This window comes from Panicum hallii, chromosome 8, assembly GCF_002211085.1.
Source record: "Panicum hallii strain FIL2 chromosome 8, PHallii_v3.1, whole genome shotgun sequence".
NCBI lineage: Eukaryota > Viridiplantae > Streptophyta > Magnoliopsida > Poales > Poaceae > Panicum > Panicum hallii.
The window spans coordinates 36,547,578-36,566,695 of record NC_038049.1 but is presented as its reverse complement, the minus strand read 5'-3'; the positions used below and the strand labels follow the sequence as shown (position 1 = coordinate 36,566,695).

The window sequence follows — 19,118 nt, the reverse complement described above, 5'->3', positions numbered from 1 at the left end:
AAAAAATGTTAGCGACCTTAACTACAGTGGCCCTCCCAAAACAATATGCGGCCCACTTAGCGAATCAAGAAAGCATGCACATATTTCCATTAGATACAAAAAACCAATTTACATGAAAGCAACCCAACCGCACTATTGGTGATGGGCCTTGGGCCATAAAAAAATTGGGATCATCGGATAACATGACCGGAAGGGAGCCCCAGATGTGGACACCAACCGAGTGCTTTACGGGGTTACACCTTTTAAGGAAACTAGAAAGAAGGCACCACTCTAGCTATTAGGAAGTAGGCCCTCATTGCAGGCTGTGGAGAAGGGGCCCAAGGGCATCGTACAAGGAGAAGGGGCTGGGACCTACTAGCTGGGGAGTAGCTAGAGCCTCCGAAAGCTGGGAGCTTCCTGAGACCTCTGTTTCAGAGCATGCTCCGAAGGAAGAAGTCATGCACCCTAGCCTAGGGAAGAGCTGAGGGCCTCTCCTGTAATCCGCCTTCCTCTGTTTGCTTTCCCCCTTCCTCCTCATGGTTGGAATAAATGGCAGGACACCATAGCGTATAGGAATGCCGGCCGCCATTCGCACTTGGCCACGTCAAAATGCACTCCCGCGGAAGGAACCCTAGATACAACGGTATATTTCCTAACGCGCCCTCAGATAATATTCGGTGAATGCCCTCCGTGCGAACCACACCAAGGTCAAAAGACTAACTGAACAGTACAAAATCCCAACCTACCCCCAATGGCTGTAAATACTAGCCTCAGGACACATCAGGAACAAAACAACTCTAAGGAACTTGCCACTACAAGCACTCTGTTCTCCTAGAATCCATCTGGAGCCTCACCTTCCAGCTCTAAGCCCCGCCCCGCCCAAATACTTTTGGGCTTCGTAACCACCAATACACACTAAAATACAATATGGCTCCACAACAAGTTCCGAACCAGCATGAACAATGGCTTGGATCTTGCCGAGCATTGATTCATAGATGGCAGTAAATTCTAAGAACGGATAGTGTTAGATTTTCCAAAACAAGAGAAAGTTGTCAAAAGAAGCAAGCGGTTGCCAGTGACATGCATGGGAGCTTTCTGCGCCACCCTAGCCTCCTGCCATGCCTCTTGCCGGTACCCGGGTTCGGCCACGCGCCACTTGAACGAAAAAATTAATATCAAAAGAAACAAGCCTCTGCCATTGTGGGGGAGAGGTGCTCTCCCTCCATGAATATCATCAAAACCGCCACGGACAATGGCCACAAAACATGCAGGAGCTGTAGAGCCATGAGGAAATACGCTGGTGAATCACATAGGTTAGTCAATGCCAAACTAATGTTATGGAGAATAGGTATGAGAACCACAAAATTAATTAAGTTACAGATGTATTTTGCAAACCCACAATTTTCTAAATCATCACCAACAAAAAATGTTAAAAACAATACATTTCCTCCAAGCTGGCGAGTTAACCCCCCCCCCCTTTTTTTTTACCCACAAAACACCCAAAAAGCAAAACAGAAAGGATAAGTGAGAAAGTTCAGGGGGTGAACCCTTATCTGGACTACTTTTTTATCATACATCTAAAGTTACACACCGCACGGCATGTTTGGGACCAAAAGACTAAAAGAGAAAGGGAAATGCGTACAGGGAGACAGACGTAGGGGAGGAGATAAAGATGAGTTCCCCTCACGCTAGGTAACAGCCTCCATTTTCCCCAATAAATACCCCTCTCCCTTACTCCTGTCACCATCATCAGTCCATCACCAAGTCTCAAGACAACTCTCTATCTGTAGACTAGAGCCAAGTAGTCACTCACCATCACCACACCATGGCTGCCTCCCACCCCATCATCAGCGGAGCCCCCATCCTGCTCGAGCCAGGGTTCAAGTTTAGACCCACCGACGAGGACGTCGTGGTGCACTACCTCCGCCCCCGTGCCATGAATGCACCACTTCCCTCCGGATTCATTGTCGATGTGGACCTCCTGAGCCACAATCCTTGGGAGCTAGTGCCAGGTATCATCTGCACACATAGACTTATTTCTTCTACTTTCATTTGATTGTACTTGCTCCTACCTCATCTGTGTGTATATATGAATCCCGTGCTTTTTTTTTCTTGTTTTTTGTTGCTACACTACACAGAGGGATCCGCGGAGAAGTACTATTTTTCCCGGAGGGTTACCAGGTGGCCACGTGGGAACCGGCGCAAGCGCGCTGCGGGTGATGGCCACTGGAAGGCATCAGGCAAGGACGTGCCCATCTTTAGCAAAGGCATCAATGGTAGAGTTCCTTTGATGGTTGGGTTGAAGAAGACCATGGTTTTCTACCGCGGCAAGGCGCCGTTCGGTGAGAACACGGAGTGGGTCATGGAAGAGTACAGGCTCGCTGAAGCTGGCCTCATGCCTGGTCGTGTGATGAGGCCAAGAGAGGGTGGCAACTTTGGAAAATGCGGCTGCGCTGCAGCAGTCATTGCAAAGGTATTTTGACTCACATCCATTGAATTGTTGTTCTTGAAGAATCTTGATTACGCATGCATGCGGAGTTTAGATTGATTCTTTATATGTGTATATCTTGATAACCCATTCTGTTAAATGGTCATAAAAAGTCGTTTGTATAATCCAACTTACTCTAAATAACTAAAGTCACTTTCAGATTGTCTGCAAAGTATAACGGCTCTTCTATTGCCTAACGTCCAATGTCTAAACTACCTACAGAAAAATGATGAGCTGTCTGAAGCACTCCGCAACGCCATTGCAAACCTTAACAAAGTTCCTGTTCTGGTAAACCCAGACGATTCCTGGGTTGTTTGCCACATCTACAAGAAGAAGAAGAAGTGCGCAATGCCACGCGTCGTCGCCCAGAGTTACAACATTGCAGGAGGAGGGCAGGTCCCCTTCTTCGACTTCATTGGGCAGGGTAACCCTGAGAGGACTGCCAGCAGCTCAAGTAGCCTCACCGGACCCCCTTCAGAGAAGGAGAACGATGACACAGGCGGCAGCACCAACGAAAAGGCTTGCTCCGGCGAGGGCAAGTGATTGAGTATGGCAGCCATGGTGCAAGAGTGAAGCAAGATAATAACAAAAATAAAATAAAATAAAATAAAGCGTTGGTGTCCAGCTTTAAATGAAAAGTCCATCGCATGTTGTTGAAGTTATTTTGTTTCAAGTCAAGCGTCTGTGGACTTAGCACTAACTTTGTCCCAGATGCAAGTTATATTGTGACATTTACTGAAATGGAGTTTCTTGTAATCTGAGAAATAAGTTTACTCCTCTGTGTTGGATTAATATATATGTATTCCCTTTCTTAAGTTTCATTCCGTTTTAATTTCTTATCTCAGTATTTTTTTAATCATCTCGTGTTTGATGTTATTTTTCTTTTAAGCTGGTGGAGTCTGTGACATACTCACATGATAGTTAGCCTACACGCTTGACTGGAACAGAAAAGCACTGGACCATTGAACAAGTTATTCATGTTTCCAATGAAACTGATGTCGGTTCGTACACATGCTACAGAAAAGATGATAGAAATGGACAAACTAAAAGATGGCTTGCATGATGTGTTTCCTTGTAGATCTGGTCAACCTAGGTTGTACTGAAGTACCACTTTGCAGCCACTGTTTAAGCATTATCTTTACCCCTATGAACTACATTTGGACTATCTTCCCAGAGCAAATAAGGGGCAGGGGGTCGGCGGGCGCTGCAGGTGTTTACTTGTGAGACATACATGTTTTTAGTGGTCATGTCCAACAAAGTTTTTTGACTTTTGTGTAGGTATATTAGGCGTGTGTTGCTTCGCCAAGCTTATTTTTATGCTTTTGGCCGCTGCAACGCTTTGCTTAAATGTGCAATCATACATGGAACAAGCAGCTAATGCCGGTGAATTTACATTCCCTTAGATGCATTAACTGTACTTGCAGGATATTTTACTCTATTTAATCTGAAAATCCGTACAGATTTGAAGGAAAATATGTATAACATAAGTAGTCAAAGAGAATACAACGTGGGTGAATTTCGGCCTCAGGCCACTAAGGTCGTGGCCAAAATGCCCGAGTGCCCTACCTCTTATTTTCTAGCCTAAAATGACGTGACTGAACACCGACACTGGTGTCTTCTTAGCCCAGTTAGCTATCAGCGTAGACTTTAGCCGTATTTTCTATCCCTCTTATGCAAAAAGTTAGTTTACACGCCCTTTCATTGTTTGAGATCCGTACTATAGTGGATGGATGGTTAAAATGGGGTGGGAAGCAAGCCAACTGTACATTTGTACCTCATCCACTAAAATGTTGAACTAGCATATCCGAAATAGCTAATAATTTAGGACGGAGAGAGTAGATTTTAGCTTGTCTGCCTCCTCCCATCTCAAGCTCCCAACGCCATACTCCACCATCATCAGACCCTAACTAGTGACAGAGGATGCCTATGTACAATCGGAAAATCCCAATTGGGAAATCCGATTTTCATCCTCGGCGTTAACTGAGTTGCTGCCTTGATGATTTGATGAATCTCTACCTAGTTAAGATGGCGAGGAGCATTCAAGAGAGGCAAGATGGAGATCTACTTGCGCGTGTAGAAGGATCGTCAGCTATCCATGGAACTCGATCCTTGTGTGGGCATTCCCTCACTCACGAAGAGGCTCCAACAAGGATTAGGGCAAAGGAAGAACTTTCTAATACCAAAAGTCATCATATCGAAATTTTACATTATCTAGCTTATTTACCTTCTTTATTATTTATTGCACTTTACTTTCTGTGTTTATCTTTTCTAGAATTTTCAAGTACAGATTGTAGGATTGAAACTAGGGATGGCAATGGGTCGGGTTCGGGTTGGGTGGAGCCAAAACCCGACCCATGAGAAAATGACATCGGGTCGAAAACTAAACCCACACCCGCACCCATGGGTGGAATTTTGCACCCACGCCCGAACCCGTCGGGTTTCGGGTCGGTTGCGGGTGCCCATCAGGTTTTGCAATCAAATATGCGATGCAGCAGGTTGGGCGCCAGAGCAGGGGGCGTGTCGGCTTGGGCGCGGAGCAGGGGGCCGGACCGCCGGAGCACTGGAGCAGGGGGCGCGTCGGGGGGCGGACAGGGTGGCGGAGCAAGGGGCCGGACCGCTGGAGCACTGGAGCAGGGGGCGCGTCGGGGGGCGGACGGTGGCGGAGCAGGGGGCTGGACCACCGGACCGCCGGAGCAGGGGCGCGTCGGGGGGGGGGGGGGGGCGGACAGGGGTGGTGGAGCAGGGGGCCGGAGCCGGTCCGCCGGAGCAGGGGCGCGTCGGGCTTGGGCGCGTAGGGGTGGCGGAGCAGGGGGCCGGAGCCGAACCGCCGGAGCAGGGGCGCGTCGGGGGGCGGACAGGGGTGGCGGAGCAGGGGGGCGGAGCGGGACCGCCGGAGCAGGGGCGCGTCGGGGGGCGGACAGGGGTGGCGGAGCAGGGGGCCGGAGCCGGACCGCTGGAGCAGGGGCGCGTCAGGGGGCGGACAGGGGTGGCGGAGCAGGGGGCCGGAGCCGGACCGCCGGAGCAGGGTCGCATCGGGCTGCTGCAGACCTGCCGGACCGCCGGAGCAGGGGTGGACAGGGGTGGCGGCTGGGGGCTGGGCGGCTGGCGGCTACTGGAGAGTACTGAGGGAGAGGGATGGGGGATTGGGGGAAGGGGGTAGGGGGGTTAGGGTTACTCTTGTTGGGCTGGGCCAAATTTTGTTGGGCTGGGCTAAAACTCGTAAAAGGCTTCTTTTCCGACGCCCGATGGGCATCCATGGATCGGATTTGAAACCCGAACCCACATCCGAAATTAGACGGGTCGGGTTCGGGCGGACCCATGGGTGCAAAACAGCACCCAAACCGACCTGACGGGCGCCTGAACCCGTGGACCCGATTGCCATCCCTAATTGAAACCTACAGTGCAAAACTTTTGTGCCACGAGATAATAACACGTAGAAAAAAACTAGTGCACATATAGACATGATTTGAAGTAGTTTTTGAGTAAATTGCACTCCAGATCCCCAAACTTATCTCGCAGTTTCACCTGGGTCTCTAAACTCTCAAATCATCCATTTGAATCCCTAAACCATGTTAAGTGGTTCATCCGAGGTCCCAAACGTGCTACTTAAGCTTTCGACGCCGACGTGGCATGACACGTGGTGACACGCTAGCAAATATTTATAAAAACCCCTTACAAAATCTTATCTTCTCCCATTTGCTCATGTCTCTCCCTCACCGATTCCCCCCACCCCGCCCCGCCCACGCCCCCCCCCCCCCCCCCCCCCCCCACGACGTGCGTCAGGAAGGCGCCCACGGTGGCGTACGTGAGTACGTGCACCTACGGCACCTAGCCGGCAGCGCGCGCCCGGGCCTCGAACCCGTCCGGGAGCTCCAGCCATGCATCCCCGACCGGCCTCCGGAGCGCCCAGAGGAAGCGCATGCCGGCGAGCTCCAGCGCGCGGGTGCACGTCGGTGGTCCGCGACCTGCCGGAGGCGGAGGGCTTTAAGGGGCGCGTGTGCCGGTCCCTGGGATCGGCCGGCGGGCGCCTCCGGCCGTCGCGGGCCTCGCAGCTGGTCCCTAAGACACCGCTTGAGCAGGTTGCAGGGCGCGGAAGATGGCGGGGACGGCGGCACCACGTGCGCCGTCGAAGCTTGAAGACGGCAGGGACGGCTGCACCGCGGCGGGAGCAAGTCGAGTGAGAAGAGCGGCTCGGAGAGTAAGCGCGTCTGGTGGCTCCCGCCCCTAGGTGCGGGGATCTGGGTGTAGGGTGATGGGAGGCTGCACTACTGCTCGGATGACGGCGGGGACGGCTGCACCACGACGGGAGCAAGTCGAGCGAGAAGAGCGGCTCGGAGAGTAAGCGCGTGCGGTGGCCCCCGCCCCAACCAGGTGCGGGGATCTAGGTGTAGGGTGATGGGAGGCTGCATTATCCGGACGCTGCCACTGTGGCGTCCGCCAGGTCAAGCAGCGAGAGGTGCAACGCCGTTGTTGGTGGCTCCTGGCTCAGGGCAAGGTGGAGGAGGAAGAGGGTGCCGGCGAGCGCGGCGAGGCGGGCGGAGGGTAGCGGGGCAAGAGGAGCAGGCCGGCTATGGCGTAGGAAAGAGATGGAGAGCGAGAGAGAGGGTAGGGGGATGGGAGTGAAATGCAGGGAGGAGCGGCCACCAGCCTTGCTCTGCTTGATGGCAACCTTCAGGACCGCGAGGTGAGCAGTGGCCGTGGACAACGAAGCAAAGTTCGCCAACGACCTTGATATGGGCACAGAGTTGTAGTTGCTCATCAGGCTCGCCATAGGAAGAGACGGCAGTGGTGCTGCGGTGATGGAATTGAGCTCCTGCATCGTGCTTCCTCACATGGAGAGGGAGGAGTAAATAGGAGAAGATAATATTGTGTTGAGATTTTTGTAAATATTTACCAGTGTGGCACCACGTGGTATGCCACGTCGGCGTCGGAAGCTCACGCTAGGATGGACCACTTAACACAGTTTAGGGACCCAAATGAACGATTTGCAGTCTGGAACCTAGATAAAACTGATGGACAAATTTGGGGATCTGGGATGCAATTTACTCTAGATTTTTATATGTGCTTGGAGGTTTAGTTTTTTTTTACAAAATCTAATCACACCCTTCCCTTGTTAGATATCTAGCTCCGTCTCTTTAGATATATTTATATTTTGTGACAAATAATTCTGGAATAGTGCACAGTGAAACAAAACTGAGCTGCTTGTGTGCAAGATTTTTCCACTTCATCTTGGTAAGTCACAACTTTCAGGCATAGATGTGGTATTTGGCATGAATCTACCCATGGGGAATTTTTTATTTAAACATTTTTTTATTAATATTTTAAAAATAACCTGTCCTCGATTTTATTTCCGCGGTGTGACCCTTTTGATCACGCCGGGCCGAGTGGTGCGGCAAGACAACGCTGTCGTGCCACTGCATTTGGCGCGATAGTCCTGCCTGCTAGCCGATGCGGGGCACAGAAGCCAGCGTGGCGCTGGCTAGGTCTGGCCTTGCCGCGCCACCGCATGTGGCACGCCAAGCCTGTTGCACCAAGAGGGATGGCGCGACAAGGCCAAGTAAACAGCCGGCCCCAGCCTCCCCCCCTCCTCGCTCACTTTATTCTTTCTTCCTCTATCCCGATGCCGCCTGCTCCCACACTGCTGGCCGATCGCCACCCGAGATCCATCCCAAATCGGCCAATTTGGGGATGGAAAAGTAGGGGGAATCGATCCCCTACCTTCAAGGACGATGATCCCAAAAAAGAGTCGATTTCATCCGTGGATTAGTTTCTTGGATTGCTAGGTGACCTAGGGTTAGGATGTTGTGATGAAAAATTCCGTACTACATGAATATTTTATGGTATTAGATGTTTGCTTTAGACGTAGTATTTGTACTGCATTCGGATTTGACGTGTAAAATTAATTGTATGTATTAATTTTGGTAGTTATTATGGATTTCTAGGTATGCATAGTATAGTTGTTTTTTAAGAAGAGTTAGGTTGTCATGGTATGTTGACGTGCACACTTGTATAAATTTGTTTAACACAATTGGATTAATTTGAATTGCAATTACTTTATTTTGTACATTTATATATATCATACATAGTTGGGCTATATTTTCTAAAATTTGGAAAATGAAGGCACAAGGTTAGAAAATTCTTCAACAAATCAAAGAAATGGAGATGTAGTACCCACAATCTTTATCAATTATAGCAATAATCTTTCTAACTTATAGTGATCGTTTTTTGTAGATTCATATATATCACATATAGTTGGGCTATATTTTTTAAAATTTGGAAAATGGAGCTTGAGAATATAGTGCTTATAGTGATGGACAATGTTTCTGTAAAATATGGTGCTTGAGATTATTTTTTGAGAATGGACAATGTTTACTGTGTTGGCTGAACTTTTAAATGTACCATCAATCAAGTAAATTGCTTGCAGAAATTTACTGCGGCTTGCAGCGCCACCCTAATTGGCGCGACAAGGGTTGCCCTCTGCCAGGAAGCTCCTATGTCCAAAGTTCAGGTGCCGCGACAGGCCTGTACTGTCGCGCCATGTTGCTTGGCACCATAGGAGGTGCCCATCTAGCCCAGGAACCTCCTGTTTCCTAAGGTCCGGTAGCGTGACAGAAAGGTCCTGTTGCGCCACCTAACGTGGCGCGACAAGCCTGTACTGTCACGCCATGTTGCGTGGCGCGACCGGAGGTGGGCATCAGCCCAAGGACCCTTCAGTGTCCTAAGGTCGGGCGGCATGACGGAGTGGTTCTGTCGCGCCACCTAACATGGCACGACAGTCCTTCTTTTTTAGTAAAAGTAACGATAGTTGTATTATCTTACATGGAATATTATATTATCAATGGTTATCTTATGGATAAAAGTATATCTTGTTAATGGTTATCTTATGGATAAAATTATATCTTAAAATGAACAATGTAATCTTATGGAAAAAAATAGAGTTATCTATGTAATACTAAAATAGTTGTATTATCGTATGGAATAAAATGATATAAGAAAGGGTGATTGAACCTCTCGGTTGCTTCCACGGCTTTTTTAGTTCTCTAATTTTAGTTCTCTAAGTTGGATCATGTGTATTTTAGTTCTGTCATGTAATATTTCCGTAATACAGTTATTGTATTGTATAGTACTTATTAAAAGCCAAAAGTTACTTTGTGCGTAATGGTTTTTCAGTGTCTGCATACTACACTTCCATCGCCCGTAGGCTTTTCTGTGACTGCAGCCTATGTTGCCATCATCCGTACGCATGCTCTTAGGCTTGCCTATGTTGCCATCATCCGTCCGCATGCTCTTAGGCTTTTTAGTGTATAATCAAATTACATCTAGGGGAGTAGGCTTTTCAGTTCTAGCATTCATGGGGAGTCAGCTTTTCAATGACGATAGGCAGTAGCCTTTTCAGTTATGTTGTCATGCTGATTGAAAAGTAGCCTTTTCAGTTATGTTGTCATGCTGATTGAAAAGGCTTTTCAGTGATACGGGCTTATGCTTCTTAGTGTCCTTCCAAATAGCCTTTTCAGTGATATGAGCGTAGGATTTTCAGATGCATTTATGCCTGCACGCATCGGGTACTAAACCTGCCTCCGCCTATATATCTGCATTGCTAGATGCATTGCAACTAACTTCAACAGGAGAATTGTGTGGGAGTAATAATGTCTGGAGGATCGTCTAGTGGGAAGGGTTTCGGCACTAGGAGAGGAAAGGGGGGAAGAAGGGACCTCCCGATGTGTGGGAGGGGTCTCTTGGTCCTAATTCCTTTCCGGAAGCAATGTACGAGTTCCCAATTGAGAGCAAGAGTGAATTCACCAACGAGACACCGCTCAGAGGTTATGATAACCACAAAGAAGAATGGCCAAAATGCATGCATGGTGAGGAATGCTTAGTGCAGATGTGCACCGATGGGGTGGATGGAGATCATCGTTTCTTCAAATGCCCGCGAGCATTGGTAAATGTTACTACTAATGCTTTGTTAAACATGTTTCTCTTTTTTTTTACAACTAACAAGAGATATTTGCTGCAGTCTTCCAATGCTCCAGAAAACTACGGGTTTGTTAGGTGGATCGATCCTCCTCTTATTCATCCGCATGCGGAGTACGTCTATTACATGCAGAATCGTATCTTCAATCTACAAATGGAAGTGAGCAGCGGTGACAAGGACGAGGAGGAGGAGGATAGTAGCAATGGTGCCGGGTCACAGGAGGCACTGTGCACTGATCCATATTGCAACTGCCCTTGTCACAGGAAGAATGGGCCTCCTCCGCCACCGCCACCACCGCCTATGATGGGAGGATACTCTGGAGAAGGAACAACACTACACTGTTTTCTATGTGGGAACAGTACTAGGAATAACCTATCTTATTCACATGCTACATCCATGTGTTTGATGTTTAGTTTAATTACCTAAGGTGTGTTAGGTTTAGGCCAGGACCTCTTTACTATTATTTGGTACAGATCCTCACATGCTAGTTCATGTGTTATGTGTGCTCAATTATGTACTCAACTACTTCATTCGTCTTTAATTCCATGATGTATGATTCCATTACATCATGGTGTTTTATTAGCTATGCAATATTGAAAAAAGAAGTATGACCATAATGAATGAAACAACAACACACTAGTCCACTGGAAGATGCAATAAACGACAAAACAATGAATAATCTAAAACATGAGAACACACTGAAACAACATCAAGTCCACTATATGACAACACGAGGAATAAATGGAGTACAAACAACATCAAGTCCATTACATGACTACATAGGAAATACTGCAATACTTGAGAACTTTGTGAAAGGATCTTCATGATGCCTAGAGGGGGGGTGAATAGGCGTAACTATAAAACCTGAAAATTTCTTTGCAGCAATTAAATCTATCGGAACTTCCGACACTGTGTAGGAAGTTTTGATAGGTCAGAACTTCCAACACTGTACCGGAACTTCTGACAAAAGGAAGTTTTTATACAAAATTCAAAATTAAACTTGAAACTACAGAACCTGGCTGAATCAAAAGTTGTGCAATGATACTAGGAGACTTTTGCAGGTGATCTTTGCAAGCACAACAACTAGAGTACGTAGATCGGCACAAAACAAACTCTAGGTTAACAAGAACTAAATAAATGCAATAAGCACAAGATACAAGAGATTTGTTCTCGAAGTTCACTCCCACTAAGGAAGCTACGTCTTCGTTGAGGAGCTCACAAAGAGCCGGATCTTCCACTAACCCTTTATCTCACTCAATCAACCACAAAGGAGGATTGAGTCACTTACTATGAAATTCACAAGGGATAGGGTAATACAAACTTTCTGGGGCACACACACACGAGAGGACGCTCTACCAAACCATCTAGAAGAAAGCTTCAAGAGTAACAAACATGAATCGAAGGATGAAGATGCTTCAAGTGCTTTTGAGATGAAATTGATTGCCCTTTCACTTAAATGGTTGAGTCTCACACCTCAATCTTGCTCTCACCCAAGCCATAGCTCATATCAACTAAAGGATTAGCTCAAGGGGGATTGGGGAGGAGTAGTAAATGCTCTTGGAGGTGTTTGTCTCGGGTTAGGTTAGCAGCAAGTGAGGAGGGGGGTTGAGGAGTATAAATACCAAAGCCCCAAAAATTAGCCTTTAGTCTACTGGTTAAGTGATTCTCGGAACTTCTGGCCTAGCTAAAATCAGCTGGCCGAGAACCCCCTGTCGAAAGATACAGGGAACTTCCAACAGGTATTAGAACTTCCGACATAGGGTCGGAACTTCCGATCCATACTAAAATAGTCAGAAAACTAGGTGCACAAGTGTGTGAATCTGTGTCTCTCCTTAATGGTTAGCATCTCAAATAAGCACTTTGACACCTTCATGCTATCCATTCGCATCCTTCTTAATAGTATGGTGTTTTCTATACTCAAATTCAAAATAGAAAATATTAAAAGATCTTCTTTTAAGCCCAACACCGTCCTTTAAGCAAATTTGACGTCTTTTCCTGCTCATTTTCATTTCATTGAATTTTAACCTGTCCATAACTTGATAAACTCATTAGCTCTTTAATTTTATATGTCATCAACACCAAAACCCACTTAGGAGGCCAAATGCACATTCACTTTGGCCATGACTAAACCATACAACTAGCAAATGTTGCAAACTACTGGGTGCAACGCGGCACTGGGTGCAACGCGGCCACTTCCCCTTTCTCAATGCATTGGAATTCTCCTCCATTGCTGCTTTTGCTTGGCGAACACGCTCAAGTTTCTGCTCCCTCTCCTCCTTGCGCTAGGCAGCATGCCTCTTTTCCACCTCTTCTTTGCGCTCCTTTTCTGCTGCCTCATCTTGGCGTCTCTTCTCCAACGACTCCTTGCGCTCCGCTTCCCACTCCTTCATGCTGCGCAGATACTTCTTGTCCTCCTCCTTGATCTTAGTGTCGATCCACTGCTCAAAATCACATAGTGGGGGAGGGGTATGCAAAACATGCAATTGTTACACTCCAAATATTACACATAACACATACATGATTTCATAAGACAAAAGAATCAAAATTCTTACCATCAACCCAATGCGGATCTGATGGGGGTAGGGTCGAACGCATAATTGCCACACATCAAATACCTCTGCTTATACGTTTCCTCTTCATCAGACTTGGCTACCTTGTAAGGATCATTGCAGTAGCACATCGATACAAGAACGCCACTAGGCAACGACAGACGGGTGAAGGCAGTTCCCGTCATCACCCTTGGTTTACTAAACTTACCACGCCTTGGCATCCTATGTTTGCACAATAAATATTAATTAGTAATCCCTAAACCATAAGTGTGCTCAAGGACTATATGATGTTCCAAAAAAATTACAATACAAATTACTTTTAGCGTGCTCAAGAACTCTATAAAAGTGTGCTAAAGAACATAAGATCACAATCTAACATTCGGAAAATAGTTCACACCATACTATGCATACCTAAAATCAATTACTAACTACAAAATACAATACATGCAACTAATCGTACCATCCCGCTTGTTGCGCCACATGCAGTGCCACGGCAAGGCCGGGCCCAGCCAGCACCACGCTGGCTTCCGCGCCCCGCATCGGCCAGCATGGCAGGGCTATCGCGTAATGTTGTAAATAGGGGGCTATAAAGTTTAGTGGTAGTCTTCTCTAAAAGCTATAGAAAGGTATAGCGAAAACTAAATCATTTAGCGGAATGATAAAATAATTAATAATCACATATAAAATTATAAGCATTATTGGTCTAACACCAAAAAAACTCTAACATGTCTCTTAACTGCTCAACGGCGCCCATGCTACGTTGTCTAGGATCCACACTACGTTCATTTAGTTGTATTGGTTCTTTTAACTGCATCTTTGAGCGAATAACACCACTAAAATCTACTAGCAACTTAACAGTTAGCTCTGCTAAATCTCGCAAAAGCCACTTTAGCGGACATTTAGCACTCGTAAAACCCCTTTAGCGGACGTAGCGGATAAATGTTGCGTAGTGTAGCGGTAAATCTCCTAAAAAGCTAATAGCGGGCTATACGAAGCTATAATGGTTGCGCCACGCCACACAGTCCGGCGGATCAAAAGGGTCACGCCGAGAAAATAAAATCCGAGATGGGTTATTTTTAAAATATTAATAAAAAGGTTAAAAACAAAAAAAAACCACCCATGGGATGCACGAATCTCACAGCGAACACCCAACAATCGCTAGCCACTCTTTTTTTTGTAGTTTTAAGTTGTGCGGGATGAACTATTTTTGGCTCATCGTGGGCTTTAGTTTTGTAGCAAGGCTGGGCCATCGAATAGGCTTGCGGCCCACTGATGCTTTGTGCTGTCCTGCTTTGGTGCCGTTCAACAGAGAGTTAAGGTTTGGGAATCCTGTACATTTTCTGGAAGATTTTTTTTCTTCTCCATCTTCCACTATTTAAGATTCATGGAAATAATTACATCCGTTGGATCTCAAACCCTAACATTGCAAACCAATCCTCTCACGCCCGGGCCTACCGCGCCCATCCCTCCCACCCGTGCCCTCGCGCCGCTGTCCGTCAGTGCACTCCCCCTGCCGATGCCAGCCCGCGCCACCGCCTGCCGCGCTGCCCCACACCGCGCTGGTCAGCCTGCACCACCGCGCCTGCCTAGCGCGCTCCCACCGCCCTGCCCCGCGCGGGAGCACTGACGCGCTCCCTATGCGGGCCCGCTAGAGCTGCGGCGCCGCCGGCCGCCAGCCACCCCCGGCACCGGAGAAGAAGGGGCGGCCGGCGATTTTTTTGAAGAAATGTTGAATTATTTAAAAAATGTTGAAAATATATGAAAATATTGGTTCAACTTTTTTGAAAAATGTTGCTCAATATTTTTTTGAAAAATGTTGAAGTTGAGCAACATTTTTTGAAAAAATGTTGAGGTTCAACATTTCTAAAAACTATAGGTTCAACTTTTTTGAAAAAATATTGAGTTTCAACATTTTTGAAAACTTTCAACATTTCTAAAAAACTATATGTTCTACTTTTTTCGAAAAAATGTTGAGTTTCAACATTTCTGAAAAACTATATGCTCAACTTTTTTCGAAAAGATGTTGGTCAACAATTTGTATCCAATATTTTTTCAGTTGAAATATTGAATGGCTCATTCTCAGTTGGGGGCTTTAAAGATAGATAGCTTAACCATTTTGTGGAAGGTATATAGGACAGATCACTCAAGGGCAGGCTTGCCGGTGGGATGTGCTATTTGCTGCAGCCACAGTCCACAGCACCGGGGGGTATTTGATAACAAGTCAATGCAGCTACAACAAGTCAACAAGTGTGATCCGGCAAGATATAGCGGATTTCAAGTTGGCGCACACAGCGACGGAGTAATCGGCAACCTCATGATCAGCGTGGAGACCCCCACCCAGCCGTTCTGTAATTTAGATACCTAGAGTTTTGTTTGTTTGTTTGTTTTTTATTTGTAGCTTCCTGGACATAGAACCTGCTTTCCACTGTAATGAAAAGGCAGAGCACCTGCTTCGTTTGCTGAAAGAAAAAAAGGAGATCAAAACTATGGAGGGGCGCGCTCACCAAGAGGTCGGCAGTCGAGGAGAGAGCGGAAGAAGAGGCAGAGGAGGAAAAAAGGAGATGTTTCGCCAAGTTCTCATTGAGCCGGTATGATGTGAGCAGGAGCTGGGACAATCTGTATCCAGGCAGAACACAATTGATCCAAGAGGGGATATGGAAGAAGATGCTTCAATTCGTCCTCTGGACAGAGAGAGTGCGAGGACCGGCATGTCTAGAGGTTTCTGTGGTTGAGTTGGAACATCTAGTATGAGAGGTAAGGAGCATGGCAGTGCGTTGTTGTGTGCTACACGTAACTCATAGTCGACCAGGGACGCCGCCCGAATTGTCAGTGGAGTTCGACGTTGACAAGAGGCATCAGTGGACTTCGGTTCATCAGCTGGCTGGGCTTGACCTTGCCCATCGCCATCGCATCTTCCATGACCTCCTTCCATGGCCTATGGCCTCGTCACTCCTCTCTACCGCATCGGAGCCCGGGGCGACCGGTGAGTGGTGAGCATTTTGTGAGCCGGGCCGGGCTGATAAAAAGCCTGAACCTTTTCGGATCTAAAATCGGTACCCAAGCCTACCCAACAGCCCTATCGAGCCAGAAAATTCAGGTCTAAATCGGGCCGTGGTCGGGTTGCCTACTATTTTTCAGTGTGGAAATAATTAATTTTAATGTTTGGGCTGGGCTCGTGCCGGTCTGATTTTTTCTGGGCTTGCAAAACCAATGCCACACCCGGGCTCTAAACGAGCATGAGAGGCTGGTTCGGGCCGGACTCATTTTGAGTGGTGAGTGGTGACCCCGTGGCGTGATGTGATGTACCTGAGTTTTTTCTTTCTTTTTTGCGGTAATGATGTACTACCTGTCTTTGTTTGGGTTTGGTCATGGTTCGGTTTCTACCTTCTCCGATTCGAGTCAACTTTGGAGTGCTTCTGCATCTCCTGTTCAGCATCCAGTGTCTGGATGGTTCAGCTTCCCCTGAATCCTGAACTTAGTGCCAATGTGTTATTGTGAACTCGAAAGCTGTTTTTGTGGCCGAAGAGAAACAAAACCAAGCAATTTCCTATGACCTCGTATCTACAATAGTAGCATACACCGCAGAACAGGATTACAGGAAACTGAGGAGCTTCCTGTGTCAAAGAAAGAAAAAAAATACTGAAAAAAGAGAATAGCAAATGGATACTACTAAGTGCCGATCGACACTTGCAGTCATATTTTTCATTCATCATTCACAGATGTATTTTTTTCAAGTGCTTCCAGTAAATTTAATCTACAGTAATGCTTAAGGACTTTTTGTGATAAGTTTATTGGCTTCTTCAGATGTGACAATTCCAAGCTGTAGATGAATGTTTGGCTGTAGCTTCGCTTCGATGAGTGCCATCCATCTTGGACAATGAAGTGCCTTGCTCGTGCTTGCATCATGCATACTTGTGTTGTGTCTCTGCCGATTTCTAATTTCTAAACATTCACATGCTTTCATACTTGCTCCGATCCACTCACAAATAGGAAACTAGCTTGATGCTGCATCTCCATGGATGTCAACTTTGGAGTGCAGCCAATCAGCCATCAACGAGGAGAGGTCAGCTATCAAAGATTTTGTAGCCTGAAGAATGAAGAAAGTCTTGGCAGTCACGGATTGAAGAGGTCCATTTCGTCGCTGCCTGCTGGACGATGCTGCACGTCCTGTTTCTCATGCACGGCTAGCTGTTGTTTTCAGAATCCTTGAGAACCTGTTAGTTGGTTTCAGAGTTTCAGACACCGGCTGACTCGACTAGCTAGTTGAAAAATAGTATTATTAGTAAATCACTATTACGACATCTTTTTTTTTAGAACAAATCACTATTACGGCATGAGCCTTACTCAAGTCCAGGCAGCCCGTGGTGGCGCTGGGCTGCTCACCGGCCCATGGCCCATTCCGCTTGCGCCGGCTGTGGTGTTCTGCTGTGTGCCTGTTGCTTGGTCAGCTGCTGGGTGTGCTTGACCTCGTCGCCACTGCGCATCTTCCTTGACCTCATTCCATGGGCTCCTCGTCTCCGTGCAGCGCAGCGCAGTGGTGTGCGATCCGGCCGGCCCGGCCGGTGACCCGTGACGACCTGGCCTTCCCTTTTGGTTTCGTTTTGGCCTGCTCTTAGGTCGCTTCTTCGTCTTCATCTCCTCGGAGAGTCAACTTTGGAGTACCACGCGCCCCCTGAATAAAATAAATAAGCAAGAGTGATCTGAAAAGGACCTTTCCATGGTAAATCTAATTCAATTTTCATCCTGATTGGAGTAATATCTATGCTTTAGCTGTTGTTAGGTTGTAGCTTCCCGGAGTGCCATCAATTTTTGGACAGGAGCTGCCACTGTACCCTAGTCTTGCTCATGCATACATGCATGGCAATTTTTTAATCCCGGTATAACCACATGCTTTCGTACTTCTTTTTTTTTTTAAGGACATGCTTTCGTACTTCGATGCGACTCCATGGGTGTCAACTTTGGAGTGCAGCCAGCAAGGACGCAAGAAGCCACCTAAAAGGATTTTGTAGCAGCTCGAAAAAGTCTTGCTAGTCATGGATGAAGAGGTCCATTTTTGTTGCCTGGATGATGATGATGGTGTACGTCAGCATGTTTCTCACATGCATGGTGGTTGTTTTCAGAATTAGTTCTCCAGAATCCGTTGCTTCCAGGATTTCAACCACCGGTTGATTATATTCAGACTCATTCAACAATGGCCGCCCGATCCCCTCGGGATGTGGCCTCAATCATCTCTATGGTTCGGAAATCATCGATCGAGATTAAAAGCACATGGCGTATGATCGAATGGGTAGCTGAATTCATGCGCTCTCTCTCTATATATATTTATATATATATATATGGAAAATCTATTTTACACGCGCATGTAGCTATTCTACATAGTATCCATCATGGAACTCTGTTGGACCGTCACATTATCAGGTCACGAACCACCAGACCCGTTAGCCGCGTCTAGCGCGCTACCCCGTGCGTATACACACTTCTCCCGATGTGTATTTACGGCACACCAAATAAATTAATTTTTTATACGGTAATTATCCATCGGTAGCATCATTATCCATCACGGTGGGCTGTTGCTGAGGATCACGATTTCAAACTCGTTATTGTTGGAGAGATATTCGGATGTTGACAACAGAATAAGCAATTCGTTCGTAGCGTCACCGGCGTCTGGCGCATACGACGCTTCTTCTCGGTGGTCTCATCTATCAGCGGTGGCGACGAACTGCGTTGCGATCCGCTCAGCGTTTGACTTTCTAGCCAGACGGCGGTGATCAGGTACGAGCCTATATTTTTTTGAATATTGGAAGAATTATTCAACCGTAAAAGCAAACGATGCTCGCCCTGGCATAGCTCATTGACCCTACTTCCCGGAGCTGCCGGTGGTGAGGGTATGTCCGTAGTACTGCTCTCGTGCATCCGTGGCTTGGGAACTCCGTTCTGGACAAGTATATGCCCATACCTCGTTTTAATCTATTAGAATGTGCTGCTTCTCATGCATGTTCTGCTCCGTTTATACTCTGTCATTCAACATTGAATTATGCGTGCTCTGCTTTCTAACTCCTTGCTTTTTCAGAAAAGGGTATTGTGGTGAACTGGTGATCAATCTAGTTATACATAGACTAACGATTTGTTT

General features: G+C 47.0%; 1 protein-coding gene across 1 annotated transcript; it reads left to right on the top strand.

Moving 5' to 3' along the window:
• The first annotated feature begins 1,804 nt into the window (after window positions 1–1,804).
• LOC112903751 (NAC transcription factor NAM-B1-like) lies at window positions 1,805–3,040 on the top strand. Its single transcript, XM_025972968.1, has 3 exons — window positions 1,805–1,991; window positions 2,118–2,452; window positions 2,690–3,040. Exons 1-3 carry the CDS (start codon window positions 1,805–1,807, stop codon window positions 3,008–3,010), a joined length of 843 nt encoding a protein of 280 aa, XP_025828753.1. The 3' UTR covers window positions 3,011–3,040.
• Window positions 3,041–19,118: the final 16,078 nt, after the last annotated feature.

What these genes read in the sequence shown, in the direction of transcription:
- LOC112903751 (XM_025972968.1), top strand. Translation starts at nt 1,805, where the DNA reads ATGGCTGCCTCCCACCCCATCATCAGCGGAGCCCCCATCCTGCTCGAG. An exon ending in TCCTTGGGAGCTAGTGCCAG is followed by an intron (nt 1,992 to 2,117) that starts GTATCATCTGCA and finishes TACACTACACAG; the next exon opens with AGGGATCCGCGGAGAAGTAC. An exon ending in CTGCAGCAGTCATTGCAAAG is followed by an intron (nt 2,453 to 2,689) that starts GTATTTTGACTC and finishes AACTACCTACAG; the next exon opens with AAAAATGATGAGCTGTCTGA.